This window comes from Pithys albifrons, chromosome 6 (assembly GCF_047495875.1).
Source record: "Pithys albifrons albifrons isolate INPA30051 chromosome 6, PitAlb_v1, whole genome shotgun sequence".
Taxonomy (NCBI): Eukaryota; Metazoa; Chordata; class Aves; order Passeriformes; family Thamnophilidae; genus Pithys; species Pithys albifrons.
In genome coordinates this window covers 42,590,234-42,614,625 of record NC_092463.1, presented here as the reverse complement: position 1 = coordinate 42,614,625, position 24,392 = coordinate 42,590,234, and the positions used below count along the sequence as shown (strand labels likewise).

The 24,392-nt window shown below is 42.7% G+C and overlaps 1 protein-coding gene across 4 annotated transcripts; it reads left to right on the top strand.

Annotated features, from left to right (window-relative positions):
* The first annotated feature begins 535 nt into the window (after nucleotides 1–535).
* Nucleotides 536–15,724, top strand: LOC139673263 (1-aminocyclopropane-1-carboxylate synthase-like protein 1). 4 transcript variants are annotated; one of them, XM_071558633.1, is made up of 15 exons: nucleotides 536–1,466; nucleotides 2,753–3,366; nucleotides 4,833–4,892; nucleotides 7,380–7,450; nucleotides 7,982–8,051; nucleotides 9,152–9,218; nucleotides 9,672–9,769; nucleotides 10,339–10,416; nucleotides 11,422–11,522; nucleotides 12,228–12,317; nucleotides 13,324–13,369; nucleotides 13,518–13,659; nucleotides 14,242–14,384; nucleotides 14,766–14,919; nucleotides 15,132–15,724. In XM_071558633.1, exons 1-15 carry the CDS (start codon nucleotides 1,007–1,009, stop codon nucleotides 15,428–15,430), a joined length of 2,493 nt encoding a protein of 830 aa, XP_071414734.1. In that variant the 5' UTR covers nucleotides 536–1,006; the 3' UTR covers nucleotides 15,431–15,724. The 4 variants fall into 4 exon arrangements, with proteins under 4 accessions (XP_071414734.1, XP_071414733.1, XP_071414732.1 ...); XM_071558632.1 differs by having other exon boundaries at nucleotides 536–1,643; nucleotides 9,675–9,769; XM_071558631.1 differs by having other exon boundaries at nucleotides 536–1,643.
* The last annotated feature ends 8,668 nt before the right edge of the window (nucleotides 15,725–24,392 follow it).

The window sequence follows — 24,392 nt, the reverse complement described above, 5'->3', positions numbered from 1 at the left end:
GATGCAGCAGGACAGCTCTGTGAAGTAGAGTTCCACAATCAGAGATCGCTGCAGGGAATTTCAGCTGGTGGTGTAGTGGGAAAGTAAGAAATCCTGCATGCGCTCACTGCAGTCCGAGGACGGGGGCTACTCGGCAGGACTGGAGCCCCGCAGCTCACCGTCTTGTAGACGCAAGAACGAACCGGTGTAATGCCTGGTCCCTGCGGACCTGGAAGCACAAGCCCTTCGCTGGTGTCCAGGGGCCGCGGGCAGAGACCCGTTCCAAGGCTGTCCCCGAGGCACAGCCGCCGGCAGGGGCAGCCGCCTCAGGCCGGGCCCGCGTTCCCCCGACCCGCCGCCAGGGACGCGGACTCAGGCCTGGCGGGAGCCGGATCGGCCGCTACGCCCGCGGCATTCGAGGCTGGAAGGGTCGTGCCGGGCCGTGCCCGCTCTCCGCGGCTCCGCCCTGCCGGGGCCGGCGGTGACAAGGGCGAAGGCGCGCTGGGACGCGCCAGGCAGCGCCGGGCGGGGCGGGGCGGGGCGGGGCTGTGGCTCGGCTCGGCTCGGCGCGGCCCGGCACGGGGTGCTGCGGCACGGCACGGTGCCGTGCTGCCTCCCGCCGGGCCAGTCCGGGCCAGGCGGAGGCAGAGGGGCAGGCAGGGAGGAAAGGAAGCAGGCAGGGACGGAATGAACACACGGAGCCGCTCGGAGCCTGGCCCGGGCCCGGGAGCGCGACAAGTGCCTGGCACGGGATAAAGTTATCCCGGAATAAGGCTGCACGCATGTGCGTCACCCCGGATGTGAACATGCCGGCCCGGCTCCCCGCTAGCTCGCTCCGCCTGGCTCCAGCGGATGGGCTGAGCCGAGCCGAGCCGTGCCGAGCCGTGTCTGCGGCCCTGAAGCGCGATAGGGGCTGGGGGAGGCCGGGCGCGCCGGCGCCCTCGAGGGCCGAGGTGCGAGAGCCCCTCCCGGCGGGGCAGGGGCAGGTGCCCAGCCCGGGGCGAGCGATAGGCGCGCCCCCGGAGCGATGGATTTTCGGGGGAAGAAGTACGAGCGCGGCAGTAATTGGTCAGACCCCGAGGTGGTGGAGCTGCTGCAGCTCTGGGCCGACGAGTCTGTGCAGATAGAGTTGGAGAGCTGCTTGCGCAACCAGCACGTCTTCAACCGCATCGCCGAGGTACTGCGAGAGAAGGGCATCCACCGGACGGGCGACCAGTGCCGGGAGAAGATCAAGAAGATGAAGCTGGAGTACCGGCGGATCAAGGACAACAGCAAGGCCCCGCGGGGCGGGAGGACGTGGAAGTTCTACGAGGTGATGGACCGGGTGCTGACCAGCCGGCCGGCCCTGGCCTATGGCTCCCTGAGCGGCAGCATGATGGCTCAGCAGGTGCTGCAAGGCAGCATGGTGGAGAGTTACCACCACCAGTTCGCCTCCTCTGCCCTGCCCTTTGGACACTCCCAGCACCCTGAACTGATGGAAATCAAATGTGAGGAGGTGAACTCTGATGACCACAGCTTGACCCCAGAGCCCCCACAAGCCATGTCTTACCAGCAGGGCTCCCCTGAAGAACAGGAGATGGAGAGAGCCTTCTTGGAGAGGGCCCAGAACGACTCTCCCATCTCCAGGGTGGAGATTCCCATTGAAACCAATGTTTCACCTTCAGGTAGGGATAGCCTTTTACATTCCAGCATAAGGTTTCTGCCCATTTTCCCAGAAAGAGATTTTCTGGAGCACAGATAGACACCTGGTTGCCACACTGACGTTTGGATCATTATTTTTCCACATCCCAAAAAGCTTTAAAGTAGAAGGCTGGTATCTGCATTCATAGTGTTGTGGCCATTCCCAAAATGTATCTTGCTGCAGGTAAATAAAATCTAGAATTACTGAGCTAGGTGAAATAGCATGTATGAAATCCAAAGGGCTGGCGTGTCAGCCATAAGCTGGGTTAGGCATTTGTTCTAGATTTTTGCATATAATGCTGACAAGTGTTTATGTTATTGAAGAAGAAGCCCAATTGCTTGCTTTTTTGGTATCATTTGAACATAACCAAGGCTGTCTGCAGTCCTCATGCTGAATTGTATCAGGAGACCCTCTTCTGCCATGGTTGCACTATAAACCTGCAGGTGAAACTTTCCTTGCATTCTTTTAAAATGCATTCCAGATCTAATATTTTAGGAACTCAACAATGAAGAAAACTTGGGAATAATCATTGCCTGGCTTTCTAAGCTGTTTAGTGGAACTTGAAAAGAAGTCACTGGCAGAAAGAGCATATTTGTTTATAGGAGATTAGACTCCTCCACTGAAAGTACAGTTGGCCAGTGCTTAGCTGCCAGGAAGAGCAGTCTGGAAATCCCGGGGATTTCAAACCAGTGTAGGACAGGTTGATGGAAGAGCACAACATGTTGGAGAGGAAGAGAGTTGATAACCAGTGTGAGGTTAATGTCGGATCAGGAAGAAAATGCTGTGTTCTCATCACGGGTGATTGCATAGTTAGTGCAGTGAAGGGAACCGATCATTATTCAAGTTATTATAGAGGACAAGTATGGAGCTGGCAGCATAATAGTGTGCCCAATGTGTGATGTTAAAAAACAAACTTCAAAAAGATTTGCAAACCACAAGATGTACCTGTCAGGTTTTACTTTGTTTCTTTTCTGTAGAACCCTACAACAGGTTGAAGGGTGTTAGGATGAGCAGGGGAAGGCAGCAAAGAATATCATGCCACTTTACTTGCTGCACATTTACTTTTTCTTCCTTGCTTTTATGTTTTCACAGGTTTCAGTGAGCCCAACATGGCAAACTCATCACGGATTCAGAACGTTGTTCCCCGGCCTGGCTTCTCTGCCCTGCATCGGCTGAGAAAAAAGCGGAAAGGCCAGCGCATGAGGGACCCGCTTGACGATCTCTTGCTGAAGACTCTGACATCTCAGCGGGCCATGGAGGAGCGCTTTTTGCAGATGGAAGAACGTCGATTTCAGCGAGATTTGGATGTGGAGGAGCGCCGGATGCAGCTGGAGCAGCGACGGTTTGAACTGGAGCGGGAGCATGAGTTTCGCATGTTCAATGTCTTTGCTCAAATGCTCAGCATCCTAAAGCAGAGCCATAGTGGCTCCTCCTCCTCTGTTGCAATGCCTCGTGGCTTGGACTTCAGCCAGGCACTGTCTGAAATTGAGGGAATAGGAGGAGGAGGGGGTAACCTGCAAGAGATGAGGGTTCGTCCGCTTACCAAGAGAAGGGTTGATGTGCATGGCTTCTGTAACCTCAACGGCTTCCAGAGAAGCCCCTATCTCTCTGCTCGTGGCAACTTTGCCAACATGTTTCAGGGCTCCACTGAGGAAGGGTACAAAGCTTATCATGCAGACAAGTATGATGAAGACAAGAACCCCAATGTAAGTAAGAAGCTCAAAGTGTTTTCTTGGCTTTCTTGCTAGGAAAAAGACTTTATTAGAGGCTGGCTGACAGATACTCTAAAAGTGTGGGGGTTTTGTGATCTCACTAATACAGGGCAGGTCAAACTGTTTGTTTGAGGAAAAGAAGTTAGAAATAGCTTTGCAGATCTGAACGCTGTGTTCAGATCAGGTTTGCACACTCTGATTTCCCTATTGGGGTAATAATACCAGTAGCAGACCTGAAATCTGCAGGAACAGAGCTCATGTTCCTGCTTCCGCCTCTATTACCCAATGAAGACCATCTCTGATTATCCAATTATATCTGATTATTGCAGGTGATGGATGCAGGAGATACCACTACAAAGTAGTATACTTTTTTGTAATGACTTTTAACAACACTTTTTCTGTCTGTTTTAACTCAGCTGTTCAGTTTTAAGTAGCTCGTCATAGCCCTCTTGTGGCACAAAGGCTGAGTGTTAACACTTCATGGGAAATTATTAGTTACAAGTATAGTAAATATAAATAATGATTTATATGTGGATTACTTTTAATTAGATCCTTCGTTCAGACAATGAAGTACTTGAAGCTTTAAAAATACTTTATTATTAGCCCTGACTTAGTCGCCCTATGTTGGGGGTTGAAAACTAGATTTTTAAGCTAGAAAAAACATGGGCCAATTTTTTGTTACAAGGTGTATTATAAGGCACAAGCTGACACTTCCAAGTGTTGTCTATGTAGGAAGTAGCTTTCTAAACAAATACTTAAAGTTGGATTTATATTTTAATAATATTAGAAGCATACATTTACTTGGATTTTCTTTCAGATTTTAAAAATTTATTCAGCCAGCCTCTTCCAATAACAAAAATGTGCTAGTAGATTTGAACTCTTCAAGATGTAATGCCATGCTATATGTGGCCAAATCATAAACATGGAACTATAGGGTCATCTCTTCTGATGGGAAAATTGTTACAACAATTGGTATATTGGAAAAGTGTTATAACCACTTTTCATGACTACATGTTTGTGTGGTTTCTGAGCAAACTGATGAATTGGAATGGTGGGCAATGATACACAAATGCTTTTAGATAAGGAAATGTATCCAAAACCTTGTTTAAAAGTGTTGCAGAAGGGTAAATCCCGGGTTTTTTTCAGAGTTTTTTTCTTTTTTAGTTACATATACCAGTGAGTGAATGCAAGATTAAGTTAAACGTATTGTGTGAAGAAGTATAAACCATTAGTACATATTCACATACAGATAATTTGTTGACTAAGAAGTTGAGTGCTTGGGATATATATGAACAAACACACATAGCTGCGTGTCTTGAGTTATATATGGTGAAGTTTATATGAACTGTGTTTTGACTTTTCCTTGGTATGCTTTTTGAAGGGAATTTAGTGAAGTGATAGCTAAAGTGATGTACGGAGGTTTTATGTGTCTGTAAACAATACATCATTTCTCTTTCTAGGGTATAATAAACTTTGGCACCAGTGAGAATAAACTCTGCTTTGACCTGATGTCTAAGCGGGTAAGTTCTGTTCCAAAAAGAAATACTGATTTTGCTGTGTAGTTCCTTCTTGATGCTTGCACTTTCTTAGAATTACTGCTGTTGCTCAGGTTTCTCTGCAGGTTTTTCCGTTGTGAATTTTGTATTAGTTGAAGGTCACTTTTTAATCCATTATGTTATTTTTTTAATACAGATGCTTTGAAGTTAGTTCTGAACTCTGTTTTAACTTCAAGGATGCTCACATCTGTCCATTATAACACAATTTGGACACTGGGTTCTGAACTCACCTGAACTGTGTGAGGGTGGCAGCAGTTAAATTCCTTAAAGTCAGACTGGGTCAGCTGCTACCTGCTCACTTTGTTCAGTTGCACTAGGCAGAGGAATGAAACATACAGCTCAACTGAAAAAATAGAAAAAATTGAAACAACAGAACCATGCTGTAGAAGAATGTTCCTGGATTTCCATTAAAGTCACTGCCCAGGTGGCAGCCTTTGAGGTGGGCAGGTGTCACTTTCTCCTACCTGTAGTTGTCTGTGGGATGAGAAGGTGTCTTAGGGTTGGACAGTCAGTTTCTGCATTTTGAAGTTCATGGTTGCTCCCATTCCACCAATTCCCACCTTCAAGATGTTCCTTGTTTTATTTCTGCCTGTCGCTCCACTGACTTAGGAGGGTGCTATCCCACCACTCCTGCCTTCCAGCTAAAAGAACAGGTAAGGCAGAGATGCTGCCTTTACAAAAAAGGTGCCTTCTGGGCTGTGCAGGTGTACCTTTCTTCCTTCATTGTCCTTTCCCTTTACACTAACACCAAGCCTGCAGTAAGTAGTGCAGATGGAGGCAGTAGTTGGCTACATCTTAATTAGCCCTTCTATGAAAATGACTTTAGACTTTCAGCTACAGTGTTCGTGCTTGTGGCAACAAGTTGAACAAATATACTGTTGCCACCTTCTCAGTCAACAGCCTGGAGTTAGAGTATGGATTCAGTAAATGCAGCACCAGCTGGAATTGTAGGCAAATAAATTTTGTTATTTGGGGCAATAAATACTTAACTGTTGCCACTGAATAATGTATCCAATTTCTGTTTTCAACTTCTGACCCTTAAATTAGAGAATATTTTGTGCTGTGAGATCTCAGATGGTCTTCTTTTCAGTTAGCCCATCTGGTTTCCTTAGCCCTTAATATATTATTTTTAAGGGTCCTCCTCATACTATTGCATAATCAGTTTTTGGCCAAGCCTGCTGCTTTGTTTTATGTTGCATTCTCTACATAAGTTTAAGAGAGAGATCTGATGCACAGTTCTGTGCTGCATAGGCACCAAGAACATCTACAGCTCAATAAAGGAACTTAAATCCTGTAATATCAGGTTGTAATTCTGCATGGGATAAGGACAGTGTCTTTAAACTCCAGAGCTCAGCACCAGTTACTAAAAACACCTATACAAAATATTGTTGTTTTGTTATCATGTGCAAAATTTTCACACTACATGTTGAATTTCCCTCCTCCCTTGCACCTACTTGTGTCCCCCCCACCTTTACCTTTTTTTAACTCAAAAAGTTGGTTGCCATTAAATATTTGGAAGGTACATTGTATGTAATACTTGTTTATTCCCTTTTTGTTTATCTAAAACGTTCTCTTCTCTCTATATGTATCAATGCTGTGCTTTCGCTTGCAATATCACAGAACTGGATTATGTGAAACCCTGATATTTATAACCTTGAAAATATTCAGGTAAAAGCAATGTACACACTTTATCTAAATATAAGCATTGAGAAGGACTCCACAGTTGGGGTGAATCTGTCTTTGAGAGCAGAATAAGTTCCTCATAAGGAACAAAGTACCTGCCCTGGAGAAGAATTATCAAGACGATAATTTCATTTTTCTCCTGTCTTTTGAAATCTCCCATTATACTTCAACACTTATCAAAACAGATTGGAATTATAAATCTAAAGGCTCTGCAGTAACTTGAAACTGAGACATTAATGAAAGCTATTCATTAAAAAGAAATTACTTTAAAATTAATATGTAGAAAGTTTTTTAAAGAAAATATGTATTGACTGTAATTGAAATTCCTATCTAGCTCCTTCTGACAGCCTAGATCTGAGCTTTCACAACTGGGACTTGTCTTTCCAGGTGAAAGCTGTTGTCCTCAGAACATAGGCAAAACATTCCTGGGTTTGCTTCATTTGCTGAGAAAGTCTTCTGCAGGCATCATGTGTGTTGTCTGTTCTGTATCGTTTTTTGGAGATCTCTGTGCAGTATTTTTGGCTGCAATAACTTAGCAGAAGCCCATACTTCATATAATATGAAGTTATCATGGTTCAATTTGCTGGTCCTTGCTTCTCCAAGCTCCATTAATTTTGATGGTCAGTGTCTTTCCCAATCCAGTTTTATAGCTGTTGATATTGCACAGGTGTGTGTCTATGCAGGCACGTACCTGTACATGAATCCCATCTAACTCCATGTGCCCTTATCAGTGAATGTGCTTTTAATAGTTCTTCTCACTACTCCCAGTTGACACAGACTGATATGAATCTGATGGAGCCTTCACTGCTTCAATATCCTGACTGGAAGGGACATCTGTTGTAAGTCTTTTCTATAATGCTTCTCTTTTTGACTACTTGATTAATAAGCAGAATGGATGATTACTAACTGCTTCTGCTACATTCACTATTTAAAACTTTTCTAGATAATTTAATCATCTTTTTCTTTGCAAAACGGTAAATTATCTGTCGTACCAGCTAATCCAGTTAAAAACCTTTTTATGTGAGAGAAATTGCAAATTTTCTAAATCAAACATGGTTTTAAAAGCGCTGTATACATTAACAGACTGGGTAACTCCAAGCAGTTCTTTGTAATATAGTGAATGCTTGGGGGCATTAATCCTTCTCTTCTGTGCATGATTAAAGCTCACGTGTAATGCGTGCATTGTTATCGAAATTATCCATGACCTCTGTTGTGTGTAAAAATCATGTCTGTTGCATGGGTCTATTGCTATCCTGTTTTCTAGCCATTTTCATCAGACTTCACTATGCCCTGACTTTATTTTCCTGGTTTGGAAGCCCAACCTCTTGGAGAGTAGGCTGAATCAATATTTGCTTTTGTGTATTTTTCAGTTTACGTGAGGAAGTAGCTCGATTTTTGACCTATTACTGCAAGACCCCTGCACCTCTTAAAGCAGAGAATGTAAGTAACCCAGTGTTCTTTGGTGTCTATTCCAATGTATTTGTTGGTAATCAGTTTCAACTTCTGTTTTTTTAAAAAATTGTTTGGTAAGAATGCAGACTTTTACCATGTAAATGAGAGTGATTCTTTATTTCAGTGGGTTTTGATGCACACTTCAGCCAAAACATTTCAAGTTTACTGTATATTTGCCTCATGCTTTACTTTTGTGTGCCAGTCCCTCCTGCCTGTGCTTTCATTGGGGTTTTTATGTTTGCATCTCCCTATTTGGCCCAGGAACCTACTATGCCTGTATCCCTCAGCCCTGACAAAGAGTGCCCATTGTTTCAGTCAAGTTTAATTTTGTCCCATTCCACTGTTATGCCTCAGGATAAACATTTGTAATTGAACCAAGACATAGTTTTAGTCTGTTAAACAGTTCTTTTCAGACTTCATGGCAGTGTTGTAAGGAAGGCATCAAGACTCAAGTACCTGCAGAACTTGCTGACTTGGGAGAGGTACAGGCTCCTGTAGGGATCAGGGGCTCCTGCCTGTGCTGAGGGCAACAGGAGCTGGCGCAGCCATTGCTTTTCTGGCTGCAGTAATTCAGCAGAAGCACATACATGTGAACTGAAGTGACCACTGATCATTTTGCCAATCGCTGCCCCTCCAAGGTACCAGATTCTCCCTCCTACTTAGAATGAAGCTCATGGTGCCTGTGAGTGTTTGTCTTCTAGATGCAGGAGTCAAATCTGCTCCTGTTTGAGACAGGGGTTTCCACTGTCGCACAAATTTGGCAGGAGGTCAGAGCTGCTGTTACCACAGAGAGATAACACATACTAGCTGTTGTAAAGTAGTTTGCTTTCCTAGCAGTTCAGAACTGCTCCCCAGTTTTTTCCCTCCTTTAAACCTATTCTTTTTCTGAATTGCTTATTAGAATCAATAATAGCACCAGAACAATGTCTCTGAAGCAAAGAACAGGATTAAAGTTATTTCTGGCAGAAGTGGGATTTCAGCAGGAAAATTCTACTAGACAATTGGGGAAAAAATTTATATCAGTGATGTTAGGAATTATTATAGCATTGTCTGTGAACTGATTTGTCACTAGTTTCTCTCTTCTGTAGGTGATTGTTTTAAATGGTTGTGGCTCTTTATTTTCTGCATTAGCTACAGTCCTTTGTGATCCAGGGGGTAAGTGGATGGTTGAAACATGTTTTTGTTCTGTTTTGGTCTTTTGCTAGTAAATAATGTGCTACTTTATTTAAATACTGTTTGACAGAAGTGAAGTTGTGGAATTGGCATTGGCCTACTGCAAAGTTCTTGTTTCTTGTAAGAATGTGCTGTAAAATTCTTAATCTCCATGGTCTGCAGATGTCACATTTGGTGCCTGGCCTGTCTGCCTTCACTGTTTTTGTGGTGGCCTTTTTCAGTTTGCTAGAGTAAACATGGGCTATACTAATGTTTACCTGGGTTCTTGCATAAGATTAAAGAATTAATATGAAAATAAAGTGAAGGAAAAGGCAGTAACATTGCAGTGTTTCCAGAGGGCTCAGCTGTAAAAATGCTTTCATGTTTAGCTGAAGCACATTAGGAGAGAGAAGGACTGTGATCTGTTGATAACCAATTTTGTTTTCTCGGTTCCAGAAGCTGTTCTGATTGCTACCCCCTTTTACGGTGGTATTACCCAGAGTATCTTCCTCTATGGTAATGTCAAGCTGGTGTATGTCTGTTTAGACAGTAAGGTAAGATCTAAGGAATACCAGCTTCTGTAGTTAAATGCATACTGAGAAGTGCTGAGCTTTGGGAACCTTTGAAAGCAGCTCTCAGAACAAGGATACGCTGCAGCCAGTGGACATTTTCCCAGTACATTACTGGGAAACTGGGCACATAATTTGCAAGAAAGTAATTTGAGAATGTCAGTCTGGATTCCAGTTCTGTCTTTTTCTTTTGTCTTACTCCCAACAACAGCCCTTGAAAGGAAAAAAAAATTACCATTTTTAATCTTGGAGAGAGAAGTATGTCTGTCCTTCTAAAGATGGTCCCATTATGGAAAAGCAGATGGAGATGTTGTATTGTTTTAGTTATTCGAGGATAAACAGGGAATTCTCTTTGTGGCCACCCTATGATGGCCGTTTCTTTGATTTTTTTAATTTGTTGATTTATTTATTCTCTGTAACAGGATAAGAGGCTGGTTACTAGGGCATTATTGTTGGGGTTTTGTTTTCCTTCAGGAAACATTTCTCAGGGAATTGTCTCAAAGCAGTCTCTACTGAAGTAATTTGATCTTTTTTATCTCTTTTATGTCTTTCAGATTACTGGAGCAAACACTCGGCCTTTTCAGCTTACAGTGGAAAAACTGGAAAAATCCTTGCAGGATGCCCAGGCAGAGGCGAGTTTAGCTGAGCTTCACATTACAACCTAAATCTACAATATGCTGGAGATGTCATGTACCAGAAGTGGCCTAAAGATCAAAGCGCTTTCAAAACCTATCACCTGGCTTTCTGGTTGTCCTCATAGACCACCTGAGATTAGGCTGCTTGCAAACTCAGAGGCAGTCTTAGGGTCAATCCCTCACTGTCACATCTGTTCAATTTTGGTCACAGCAGAAAGGATAAACCAGGAGTACTGGACCATTCACAAAGCACTGGAACCCATTCATATTACCAAAAAAAATAGTACTTGGGCATGCACTAAAATTTGGGACTACCCAGGGTTTCTCCTTCAGGAAGGCCAATCTGAGTAACCCCAAAACTGACTGCAGTGTGGATGAATCCACTAAGAATGCGGAGAGTTTTTGAGGGAGGGAGATAGGTACAAATATAGAGGATAAAAAGCAGATGAATATCACTTTTGTGAAGAGTGCATGTGTAAGTTTTGACATTGTTCTAAGTCCCATCCTTGTTTAGCCACATCTTTGGATCATTACTGATTCTGATATCTCCAGCCAGGTGTGCTCTAAAGGAGTACACTTTGCATCCACATGACTCAAATTCTCACCCTTCTTGCCACATTCATGGGCAATCTTCAGTAATTCATTAGTTGCCAATTACTGATACAGCTCAGAGAAAGTGCTCCCATTCTGAGAACATGTGAGAGCATCTTTCTCATTCATTGGTTGAACAGAGGCAGTGGTTGTAGCAACGCCCTCTTTTAAAAACCATAGATTCATTCTGTAGTATTTTCTTCAATTCACTTTGCAAGTGATATAATTGTAAAAAAAATAATCTTAATTTGTGGCTAGTTTTCTCATACAAAGCTAATCTTTGAGGTGAAAAGTCATGGTGGAAGATTAAGGGGAATCTTGTGTCACGCTCACTACTCAGGTAGAGGGACTGAAAATTTATTTATCCCATGATGAGCACCCTCTTAATACTGTGTTATTTGTATTCTGCAGGGTGTCACTGTAAGGGCCTTAATTCTTCTGAATCCCCAAAATCCTCTTGGGGACATCTACTCCTTGTCAGAGCTACGGGATTACCTGGAATTTGCTAAAAGGTATGTCAGTTTGGAAGGCTAAGGCATCCTGAGTTCCTGAGTCAGATATAGCTCCCAGAATCTGGTGTGCTACTTGCTGTCTCTCAACTTACCTGTGAATATCTCTTAAGTCAGGCAAACAGTCTATTCCTCACAGATAGTAGTGGACTTAAGAGGGGAGAGGGGAGTGCTGGGAACATGGATCATGCAGTCATCTGGGGTGGTTAAGCAACTTGCATCCAGGAGTGCAAGTTTAATTTTTCAGTAATCCTAGCAAACACTCTGATGCTGTGCTTCAAGGGTAGAAAGCCGAGTTTTTTTCCTCTCAGTTTGTCTGTATCTGTAAAGACAAATAAGTATATGAATATGGGTTCCCAGCTTCATCATGGATCATAATACTCCCTGACATTCCAAATCTGTGAGATGCTGAGTGGATGATGATACAACTTATTCTAGATGGGTAGTACATACAGAAATTAATTTTCATTAGTGCATTGGAAATTATTGGATTTTTGTCTTGTTACATAGTTACAGTGAGTGACAGTTAAGTGGATATACCTCAAATCACTTCAATGTACATATAATAGTTAAGAAAAACTGCTTTGCGTTTCAAAATCTTGCATCCCTTCTTCCTTGTATAAAGCAAGTATTTGCAGGCTTGAATTTATCCCTGCTTCTAAACATGAAGCAACCTTCTTTAGTAATCTCCATTTTGTCCTTTTGCAGACATGAATTGCATGTGATAGTAGATGAGATCTACATGCTGTCAGTTTTTGATGAATCAGCCACGTTTCACAGTGTCCTAAGCATGGACAGGTAAAATCAGCTCCTACTTCCCTGGCCATCTTCCAGTGACAGTTCACCATGATGCCTTGCTGAGAACTTGTGACTGGAAGTTAAGTCATGAGCTAGCAAATTTTGAATCTGCCTTATGCTGGTTTTTTGTGGATTTTTTTTTAAATTTTTGAGTGGCCAATGCATTTTGTCAAGTGCAATCTGGCAAGTAAAAAATGGTAGTTAGCTTTCTGTTGTGCTACATTTTTCAATGTCTGCTTCAATATTTGTTTGTGGTAGTCCTCAAAACTGTAAACAAATGTTTCATTTGTTGGAGGTGGTGAGACTTTTCTTCTTACCTAAATATTATGATCTGTTTACCATGTTCCTGTTGGTGTCTGGAAAAATTTTATTTTTCTGTTTACTTCCTTTTATTTAATAGAGGAGTCACATATCACAGTGTAGTATTACAGACTGGATTATGACTTTTATTAGGTATTTTTTTAATGAGATGAAAAATTTTTCAAATCTTTTTAAAATGTGGTGTGGGGATTTTTTGTTGTAGGAGTGGGCTTTTTGTTTGTTTATTTGTTTGTTTAATGCCTAGTCTTTACCAGTGGTGTTATCTTTCATTTTGTGCTCAGTTGCAAGAAAATAAAGTATTCTTGGTTAAGTGTTAACTCAGTGTTGCTAGACTTGGATGTAAAAGAAAATTACTTTTGATTCTTGGAAAATACATTGGCACAGGCCTGATTTCTAGCATTATATGTAAAAGCTTCACTTGTTCAGGAAATCTGCACATAAAATGTAGCACTGGTATGCATCTGTATATCTGAAATGTTTAAACATTGACTAAAACTACTTCCAGTTTTAGAAGTTCCTGGCTTCTAAAGCTAGGTTGCATTTGAATTTTGCCTACTTGACTAATGTTCCTGGTGCACTGCCTATCATGTAATGCTGCCTCTCTGTTTCTGCAATGCTGCACTGGTGATCCAAAAGCTTCAGCACCTATGACACTAACTGCCCATCTGCATCCTTCTACATACAGATTGCCTGATCCACAGCGGACTCATGTGATGTGGGGAATAACAAAGGTGAGTGCTGGTTGCCATTGTGCTGTGGCTTTGTGGCTGGTAGAGTTGGTCTGGGGTCCTCAGGTTCTCATGCTGGAAAGAGCAAGGTAGTAGTAATAGGATCCCAGCCTTCCTGTATGGTAAAGTAGTCTTTCTGTATTTTTTCCAGGATTTTGCTGTTTCTGGGATTCGTTTTGGCACTTTATATACAGAGAACCAAGATGTTGCTAATGCAGTGGCTTCTTTGTGTTATTTCCATGGGGTTTGTGGACCTGTCCAGCACAAGGTTGCACAGCTGCTTAAAGACAGAGGTGAATCATGAGCTCCATGTAAAATCCCCTGCCATTCTGTGTGTCTTGGTACCTGGAGGATGCCCTCCCCTTACTTTCTCAAGTGGTCTCCTGTTTGTATGGCTTAACTGACAAGTTTTCTGTTATCCTGAAACTGCCTGTGCAACACAAGGCTGACAGCTCTACATAAAAGGATCATTTCTGCAGAGCTCCTGATCAGCAGAATCACAGGAGCAGCTTGGAAGAAGTGGGATAGCTATCTGCACAGAAATAGCCTGTGTTGCATAGAACCATACCTTATGGGACAAGGGAAATGGAAGTTGATTTCTGACTCCACCCAGGATGGAATGCTAACAGTCCATGCCAACTAAGAGCTATGAATCTAGGGAAACTTCCTTGGGGAGGTCAAGAAGATACTTTTCTGCACAGACATGAAACTGTTAAGTAGTTCTTGCCTGTCTTTTTGCTACTTGAGTAAACAGAAAACAAAAGAAGGAGGTAAAGGGTGAAATGGAAAAAGACCTCGAGGGTTTTGGAAGCTTGAACAGATCTGAATCCTTTCTCAGTTTGTGATTCTTTTCTTTATCTTCTCCTTCTGTTCAGACTGGATCAACCAGGTGTACCTGAGGGCCAACCATGCCCGCCTAAAAGCTGCCCATACGTATGTGACAGATGAGCTGAAGACACTTGGGGTTCCTTTTCTCAACCGCAATGCAGGCTTCTTTGTCTGGATTGATTTCCGAAAGGTTGGTAGTCTTAGAAAGTGAGACTCCTCCTGGGGTGAGGGCAGGACGTAGTGCAACTGCATCTAGAGGAAAAGTTACTATTGTGATTACTATTTTGTTTTAACAAATTTGTTGTCTGAAGAGGAGGGGAAGGACTGCCAGGTGTTTCAGTCTGTCCTTTTGCTTTCATCTATTTGTGAACTTCCCTCCTTGCAGGAATCTTACTACTCTCAAACCACTTTCCTCCCCATTTCTTCCTTTATATCACAACCGCTGTACTTCAGAGGTAAAAGGTGTCTCCCCTTGGCCTTTGCAGACCTCATGGGAATCAAAAATTCATGAGGATCTCAGTGATTTAGCCTATATGTTACTAACCCCTGGCCCTTCTGATGACTCTCCTAGTACCTTAAGACAGGCACGTTTGAGGAGGAGTTGCTACTCTGGAAACGTTTTCTGGATAACAAGGTCCTCCTGTCCTGCGGAAAAGCCTTTGAATGCAGTGAGCCTGGATGGTTCCGCATCATCTTTGCCGACAAGATCCACCGGCTACAGTTAGGTGAGTAATGTTTTCTTCTCTTTGTTCTCCCACCAGAATTTCTGCAGGACTCTTCTCTTCTCTCCTTAATCCTATCCTTAGCCTATTACTGTCCTCTTGTCTTCTCTGTTTTATTTCCCTTTCTCTGGCCTCGTTTCCTGGATCTGATGGATTTGGGGACACTTGTGGCTCAAAGTAATCGACTAGTGTTTCTCCTCTTTATACCACTGCAGGTATGCAACGGATACGCAAGGTTTTGGAAGAGCGGGAGCAGGAGATACTGGCTGAGGAGAAGGAGCAGCCTTGTCAATCAGATCAGGATGGCAAAGCAGATAGCACAGATGAAGTAATTTTTGTATCTCGCCACCAAGAACCTACCTGTGCCAGTAGCTCCAACCTTGGTGACCTCATTGGCCTCCTGCAGCAACAGATGCGTTCATCTGACTGGCTACAGAAAAATACAGCTGAGCAGTTTGCACAGGAAAAGCCAGAGATCTATGATGTGTTCAGCAAACTGATGGGGAAGCAGTAAGGGTCAATGTTCCTTCAGGGGCATTCCTGAGCAGTGACTGACCCTGGGCCCCTTAAAGCTCAGCAGTGACTGCCAGCAAATAATGTATTTTCTGTATAGAAAGGAAATTGCTTTGTAAACCCCCTCCTCTTCCCACTGTTTGAGATCTCTAATTTGTACTATATAGGTATATTCCTTGGATTGGGGTGAGGGTAGGGAATGGGAAGAGCCTTGTTCGCCTGCTGCTCCCTGTCTTGCGGCATCATTGTATTTTGTATTTCATTTCTAATGAATATGCTCTTAATTCTCTTGTAAGGTCCCGTGGTGTCATTTTTTATTCTTCTTACTTCACACTTTCCAGGAAGACAGACTTGAGATTGTTAAAATGTATAAAGTTTCCCTTTTCCTAAATGATGATCAGATGTGACTGTTTTGGGGCCAGAAGATGACTGCTGTCATAATGAGGTGTTTTGGGGAGATGTAACCCAGTGTCAGCCCTAACTTAGCCCCAGCTAAGAATAAATAAGAATGTATATGGATTCATCTGCATGAGTGAGGCTCTTTGGACCATGGTCATCTAGACTGAGTTCTGTAAAGCTTTTTGTTTTGAGTTAGTTTCCAGTCTAACCTCAGACCAGACAGTATCCAACACCCTCAGATGATGAAAGGCCTGGTTTTTGTTTTTAGTCTTCTTTATGTTTGTATAAACAGCATCCATTGGCCTCTTGGCAGAATGTGCACAAAAGAGCTACAAACAGAGCAGCATTCAAAAGTAGATGTTCTTTTTGCAGCCTTCCTATTCTTGGAAGTCCAACCTTTCTGCTTAACAGTGAGGTATATTGGCAGCATGATGCAGAGAATGCTTCTGTCACCTACCAGAGGCTTCCAAGGTGGCACCTTCCACTGTTACCAGGATAATTAAGGCAATTTTTTATCTATGTTTGTCAATTTGTAGGGTAATTTTTTTGATTAAACAGTATTCTCCCATCTCCTCTCCTTCTATGCTTTCTCATTTTAAACCATTGTTTTCTGTATGGTAGTGATAGAGCATTTCAGTTGGAAAGCTTCTTTCATTGACACAAAGCTCTATAATTTCTAGTACTGTAAAACTTCAGGTATCTTAAAGTAATTGAAACTGGTTTTATTGCATACATATTAATCCAGAGGAAGAAAATTGTCCATGAAAACTGAGGGGAAGTGCACCTTTTCCTTCCTGTAATTTGTTCTAATAGTAACCAAGTTCCATCTTGGTGACATTATGGAATCTGTTTATATAATGAGTAAGAGAGGTGAAAGATAAAATTCAGCCAAAATTCTGTGCTGTCAAAATAGTTGGAATTTGATCACAAGTGAAGAACCATCTTCTGCTCTTCTGATTGAGCTCCAATATGAAATTGGAAATACAGCAAAAAAATCCTCAGTCCCATGAAATACTTGCAACTTGCTTAGATTTCTTCGTAGTTCATTCAGGAGAATGGTATTATTGAGAGTTAACAGGAAATTCAGGTTAGTCTCTTTCAGTCTTTAAGGAAACCAGCTTTCATTGTACAGTTACTTTGTGAGATGGGATGTCAGTGAATGATGCCTCACAGTTGTACCATTGTGGCTCTGTTGGTTTTCTTCTTGGGCATCCTAGATTTTGGCAGATGGGCAAGAGTGACAAATGTACATGTCTGCATAATAAACCAAATTACCAAGGCATAGGTAGCAAATAATGCAACGGCACTTTGATGTGTGGTGATGGTGAAGAATCACCTGGACAGTGAGAAGGAGAGTCTGAACAGTGGCAGAGGAGAAGGTGATGCTTCATGTGGCTGCTGTTGGCAATAACCAGTTCCTCCCTTAGAAGCCAGCAATGAGCCAAGATTGATGAAGTGATTGGTAAGATCAGTATAAGGCATAGTTATAAACATCATATTTGCTTACTAGTTTGGCGTTTGTCCATGTACAATATTTTCAAGTGCATTCTTCATTATAATTTAGTTTCCATTTCATCTTGGTTGTCCACAAAGAAAACTGTACCAGAAGACAGGTCTCCTTAATAGAATGGAAGGTGAGATGTACAGCCAAAATAGAAATGGACTTCCTGATTTTCCCCCTCTTATTTAGTACCCCAGGGAGGATCTGAGCAACAAAAATTTAGGGAGCAAGGTCTTTGAAATCAAGATCCAGGGAAGACAGTATGAAGTGGTATTTCAGCTGGTTCTTATAGAAACACTCAACCCATTAGTTACTCCTAATTTTCTGTTGTTATTCTGGTTCCTCTTATGGTTGGAGTATGTGAATATACAACATTGACAATTAATATGTTTCTCACCTGTATATGTTTACAGCTCAGCAGGTTTATTGTTCAGTCTTTGTGTGGGTGCAGTTAGTAAAGCACACCTATGTAGGAAAGAGGGTGTAATACTTTCAAAATCCTCACAGCTAGTATAGTATGGCACACAGTCACTTTCATCTGAAGTGACTCTCTTGCTGGAACTCAAAACAACAGAACACACAAATGGACACTTTGCTGCTTGGAGTATTTTCCATGTTTTTTTCAGGTTTAACATCTGCCTGAGTAGGTCTCCATTGAGGAATTTTACCTTGGTCACAGAAAACAAAAAATTAACTGGAAATTAGGTAAGAGAGAAATGTGGTGTCATGAGACTGCTGTTGAAATAAGCAATTTTTTTTTTGACTGTACAAGTCCCATAAATTTTGCAAATGGCCTTTACTGGTTGACAAGAATTGGTAAACATGTAGAAAGTCTTGTGCATATGTATATAGAAGCTAAATCAAATTTTATTTGTTCTAAGAGTACCCTGAGAGAAAAAACACAGGTTCTGCCTATACAAATTGTTTGTTCTTTCTGCTACCTCCATGTTAAATGTTGTCACTGCTTGCTGTATCTCATAATTCTCATTAATGGCCTTTTTTTTTTCTTCCTGTGTGGCAAATCTCTAAAAAAAAAAATTTATAGAGAAACGATTAAGGACTCTCCCATCCTGTCCCTTCCCCTACATTTCTTTTGGCCAGTTTGTCAAGCAGTAGACAAACAGAGCAGCACATCAAATTAATCCAGTCAGATCTATATTTTTACAAATTCCTGAATTTCATCTAAAATAAGAAATGCCACCAAGATGAATATAACACTTTGGCTTCATTGCTTGTGCTCATTGTAATCAAACAAGATGATAAAATCCACTTTGCATACAATTTCAGTGTTCCAGTTATCATTCATTTGAGCACAGGAAGGATCCTAGATGGTTTCATGATCCTTGCGGGATTCCAATCCTGCTCTCTGTCTCTGTGTCTCTCTCTTTCTCTCTCCCCCTCCCTTGTCCTCCCCACCCCATTCCAGAGAAATGTTCACCATTTTTAAGGTTAGAGGTGGGAATTCCCTGTGCAGCACTGGTTTTGATCACAAAAGCTTCTCTAACATACATTTCAGGCATAGACTTGACATGTTCATGCTTGTGGGAGGAGAAAATCTGTGAATCTCCAAATTATTAACCTGTCTTACATTGCAGTTAAGCAGACAACATAAGTGGGGCCCATTCTAAATAAGTATTTAGGAAAGATCATGCATGACTGAAGAATGAATTTATGAACATGAGTTTTGCCTTACAGAAACTTAGTAGATCCTAAGCAAAATATCTGTAAGGAAAAATATTTGCTAATAACTTAGCAGTTCTCTACCTGAACTAAAGAAGGGCTTCTGCTCAAATATACTGTGTGATAGTTTTATTTTTTAAATAAATGTCAATATCTTAATTGTGTCTTTCTCTCTTGGAGCATCCAACAGATGATACAGTTGAGCTGACTGCTGGTGTGGTCCGCTCATCCCCATAACAACCCAGTTTCTTAAAACCTGCCTTGGTGTCAAATTATCATTTATATTGGCAATTTCTCTGCAGTCCTCCTGCAGTTACTTGCTTACAGAATCCCTTTTTAACTCTCATCCTGCTGGCAGAGTGGTGGTTTCATTTAATCAGAGAGATAGTGGCACACAAGGGCTGGATAAAAAAAAACTCTCATGGAAGAAGCTACGTGAATCATCGCCCTGAAAATTTCTGCATCTAAAGTATCAGGCGTGGAAAAGGGTAAAACTGCTTTTGCACTCTTAATTACATATGCAGCTATTTTTGGTAAGATTGGCTGATCTAACAGGAGATTGTTTTGGTTATTTCTGAAGCAATTCAGACTGCACCATGAAGAAAGGGCAAGGTAACTTACAAGGATAGATAGACAAAAAAATAGGTGTTCCATCTGAGAAAATCAGAGTGGCAACATACACTCCTTTTCCATTCCAATTAATGCTTTATTTATTACTGTGTTACATAAAACACTGGCAACTGATTGATGACAAGATTCTAGATTATCTGCAGCCAATTAATGTCCTAAAGAGTCTGAGATGGTTATAAATACTCTACTTTTTGTCTTCAGTTTGCTGGGACTGGTTATTTTTAGCAAATAGCCAGTCGACCTTATCAAAATGAAGAATCAAAAATAGTCTGGAAAAACACTGCAAGGAAAGGCTATTTTTAGCTCTCTGTCTATTCCCTGCTGCTATCCCGCAAGGTCTGATGGCACCGTTCATGCACGAGTGCTTAGTTATTCTAGGCGAATGCTTGTCATGACCTGTCCTTTCCCTGGATACCTCACTGCAGAAAGCATTTGATTGATTAAAGATTAATGCATCTGCAGACCATGACAGCTGAAAGCCTTAGGGAGGGGAAAAATACATTGACAGAGTGTTTCTATCTGCACCTTTCTGCTACAGTATGGTTTCTTTGAAGGGAACTCTTGCCTAACTGAATCTTCCTGTGTCTCACATCCTTCAGTGGGAGCTACTGCAGCTTCAAATGTACTCCAAAGTATATTTACCTTTTTCCTTTTGGTTCAGAAAGGCAGTAGAGGAAATAGAGTTACAGACATAAGGAAGATCACTGTTTTAACCAGTGCCATCCATCACAAACCAGCAGCATTGCAAGTATATGATGAGCTGGATCAAGAGAGAGAACCTTGCAGTTGGCTGCTAGATATTGATCAGGCTATTTAGAAACTCCAGTGATATAGATAAGGGTATCATGTGGTTGTAAGACTTAAACCAAGGCAATAACCTGGCTTTTACAATCTCCTGCTTTCTATTATAATAGAAACTCTTTCATTTAGTTCAATACCTTATATATTGAGAGTAACCATTAACAATTTTTTCAGAAGAATAAATTGAGCTATGAGTTTTTAGTTATGCTATGATATATGTTGAAAATAAGGTAGAAAATATGTTCTCAAGCAACTAGTTTTCCCCTTCATATTCGCCTTATGAAATTATCTCATTTTATTATAAAGCTGTTTTCAGAATATGCTGCTTGCATCACTGACTGCATAAGATGCACCATAACCTCACAAGGAGCTGTTTTATGGGGGGGAGACACAGTAGCTAGCACAAGGTCCTCTGAGTGTTTCTTTCTCTTCTGTATACTGATCATCCCAGCACAAAATACAGGATGCTGTTTGCGACATCAGGCAAATGTATGTTGTGATGGTAAAGCTCTTAAAAACAAATTCCAAATGACCCCCAAAGAGCTATATAAGACAGGACATAAAGGGCAAAGCAAAGAGAGGTGAAATATCTGAGTTCTCCTGTGCATTTATAAAAAATTATAGCCTGTTATCCAGATGCTGATGAATATTTTTACAAGCTATAAATGGCAACCTGGAGTCTAAAAATAGTCTGTGCTGCAGACTTGTCTGGCTTAGCTACATCACTAGAATACAAACAGACTCTCTGATGTGGGTTCAGGGAAATCTCTATTAAAACAGACTACATCCTCCATTTTTATTCCTACTTGGAAATAAAGTAGCTGATGCCACTTGCATTTTGTTTCATTCTAGCTTTTAATAAAATTGCACTGATTTCCAAATTTTCCTACAGGGATGAAAGGATCATCAAATCTCCACGAATATTTCAGCTACAATTGATTTGATGCACTTTCTTCTCCCTGGCAGAGAAGGGAGGCAGAGGAAGTGCCTGCAGGCACTGCATGGGCTGGCGCAGGCTGTGCTTGGTGACCCACCCCCCGTGCCCCCCGCAGCACGTGGACCAGCCAGTGTCCCTGTCACGCGACAGGACTGGAGGACCCCCCTCCCTGGTTTAGGCACATCCAGGCACAGCGTATGCTGATGAGTCCTACAGCTGCAGAGATCCAGCACTCACCCCAGCAGCCCAAATGCATGAATGGTGCCCCTTCCAAGTCACAAAAAATTGGACATGGTCCATTCACCCTCCTGAAAGACAGTTCCTGTCTCTGGTTTATGAATGGGATAATTCTCAGCAATCTGAAGCTGATGGGTTAAACCCAGAAACATTATGCGCTCCAACAAACCTCAGTAGCTTGCACTTGGGAAGAGGAAGAAGCCAGTACCAGCACTCAGAAATATGCTTTAAGATCTATGAGTGTTTTCTGTTGTAGGCTTTGAATGTCACCGGCAGGATGAAGAAGATAGCAGTGAGTCTGAGGAGAATGCTACATCACCTGCTATGCAACGTGTGTGAGGAGAGGTTGAAAGAAAAGAGAAAGCAACTGCAGTGACAGCATTTTGCCTTTCTTGTGGGAGTACCAAGTTGTCTCTGTACGTGCATGTGGACGGCTTTGCAGAAAGCCCTTTTCCCAAGGGCAGGTGAAGTGAAAGAGAACTAATCCATTGCTAACAGTTAAGACCATTTAAGGACACTTTACTCAATGTGTGTGTGACAGAGACTCAGTTTAGAGGTGTAACAGGTTGGGTTCTACAGTTGCTGGAAAAGTGAGGCTGAGCACCGTGGAGAGTTCAGAAAGCAGTATCTTTATTAACAGGAGTGGCCAAATAGCAGGAACCCAAAGAGAAGAGAAAGAGAGGCTAAACCAATGACCCCAAATGTGTAAGCACCCCAGTCACCAGTTACTCATGTAAGGTTGTCTTACCAACTCAGAACACTCCTCCGAAAGCAGGGGCTACATCTTCTAAGCATTGGTAGACAGCAGGTGTCCCTGCTGTCTTTTTGGGGAAAGAACCACCAACACCAAGAGCATGAGCCCTCACACCTTTTATTGAGCCTGCCAGAGAAGTCTACCTAGGGAGGTGTTTCCACCACCCCCTAGGAAGAGGTTGCAGGCCTTGCTACTCTCTCTCTTCCTCCTCGCTTTGTCCCCCCTCAGCTCTCCTCCAAAGGCTGTTAACCACTAGGAGAGACTCAAGTAACTTTAGTTTATGCAAAGTCTGTCCTCAAAGATGAAGCCTTCACTCTACCAGCTTTTGTTCCCTAGAACTTGGGAGAAAAAGGATAAATCTTTTCACAGGTGGCATTGGCAAAAACACAGATCAAAATGTCAACAGTTTTAATTCTTGACACAAGAGGTTAGCAGGGACAGCTGCAACCCCTCATCATTTCACAAACACGTTATAGGACAGTACACCATCGCCTCACCATTGTACGTAAGATACAAATATATAAAAATGGATACAGAAGAAGAGGGGAAGAATACATTTCAGGTCAGCAAAAGCTGACACTTATGAGAAACAGAGGTCTTTTAAAACACCAAGGATTACAGGATAGGAGCAGAGTTGGTGTGCCTCGTAGCCCAGGCAGCAGAGAGCAGGCAGCAGACTGGAGATGCTTCTGCCCAAGAATTCAGGTGGCTGAAGGGACTGCAGCAGGAGAACTTTTTGTGGCAAGACATCACTGACCTCTGGTAGCTTCAGAGGCAGACTGTGGCAGCTTGGCAGGAGAGAAGCAGTAAACAACTGAAAACTGTTGAAAACTGTAACTGTTGAAATAGTGAGAGTTGTAACACTTGAAAACTGTTTACAGGTGAAAGATACAAAGTCATACCTGTTTCCACATCAATGGCACAGAACATAGGGTTTATCAGCCAAAAGGGCACAGAAGTATAAACAATATGAGTGTCACAGGCAGAGACCCTAGGTCTGAAGGGAGAACACCTTTAAACTGAAAGAGGGTAGATTTAGATTAGATATTAGGAAGAAATTCTTTATTCTGGGTGTGGTGAGGCACAGGTTGCCCAGAGAAGTTGTGGATGCCCCATCCCTGCAAGTATTCAAGGCCAGGTTGAATGGGACTTTGAGCAACCTATTTTAGTGGAAGGTGTCCCTGCCCATGGGGACAGGGTTGGAAGCAGATGATCTTTAAGGTCTCTTTCAACCCAATGACACTCTGAGCTTACCTATTATTTCTTGGCTTTTTTCCTACAGACCAAGTCAGCTCCAACTTTTGGGAATGAAACCAGTGTCCATGATTCTCACATAACTGCAGTTTCATGCAACAAATTTGTCCTCCTCTGTCTTCTATGACAAGAGATATTGGTTTAATTTACTTTTGAGAAGGGCTTGGGGAAGATGTAGGTTTGGTTTCCTCACTTAAGAAATGTGATCCAGCAGGTGAGAAAGTGACACACAACCCAAAAGTCATCAGTCACTTTTAGAGAGGCACACGAAACTCGAGAGAAGTGATTCAAGAATGTGAATGTATTGGAAACCAGGATGGTGGTGGCTCATCCGTACAAGCTCTGCACACCCAGATAAACACTAACATTGTCCCAGTGCCCGTTCTGACGGGGAGCGGCATTCCTAAATCCTGCAGCCAGGCTTCAGTCACCTGGGTGGTGTTTAAACTGACGCAGTGTTGGAAGAAAAACCACTAAGCAGTGGAGAAAACTCCCCCATGAAGGAGGCTTCGGGGGAAGCCAGGTCGCAGGGACTGCGCGCTGTGCGGGGCTGTACAGTGGCGAGTGATGGTGGCGGCTGTCGAGGGCAGGAGGAGCGGGCACGGCCTTAACCCGGGGCCGTCGGCAACGGGCACCGCGGGCCTCTCTCCCTGCCCCAGGCCCGCCGGGCTCGGCCCCCCGCCGGCAAGGCTCGGGCCCTGCTGCAGTCCCGCCCTCCGCCCGCGCGAGGGCGCTGGGTGGCGGCGCCGGCGGCCGCGCGTGCGCAGCGC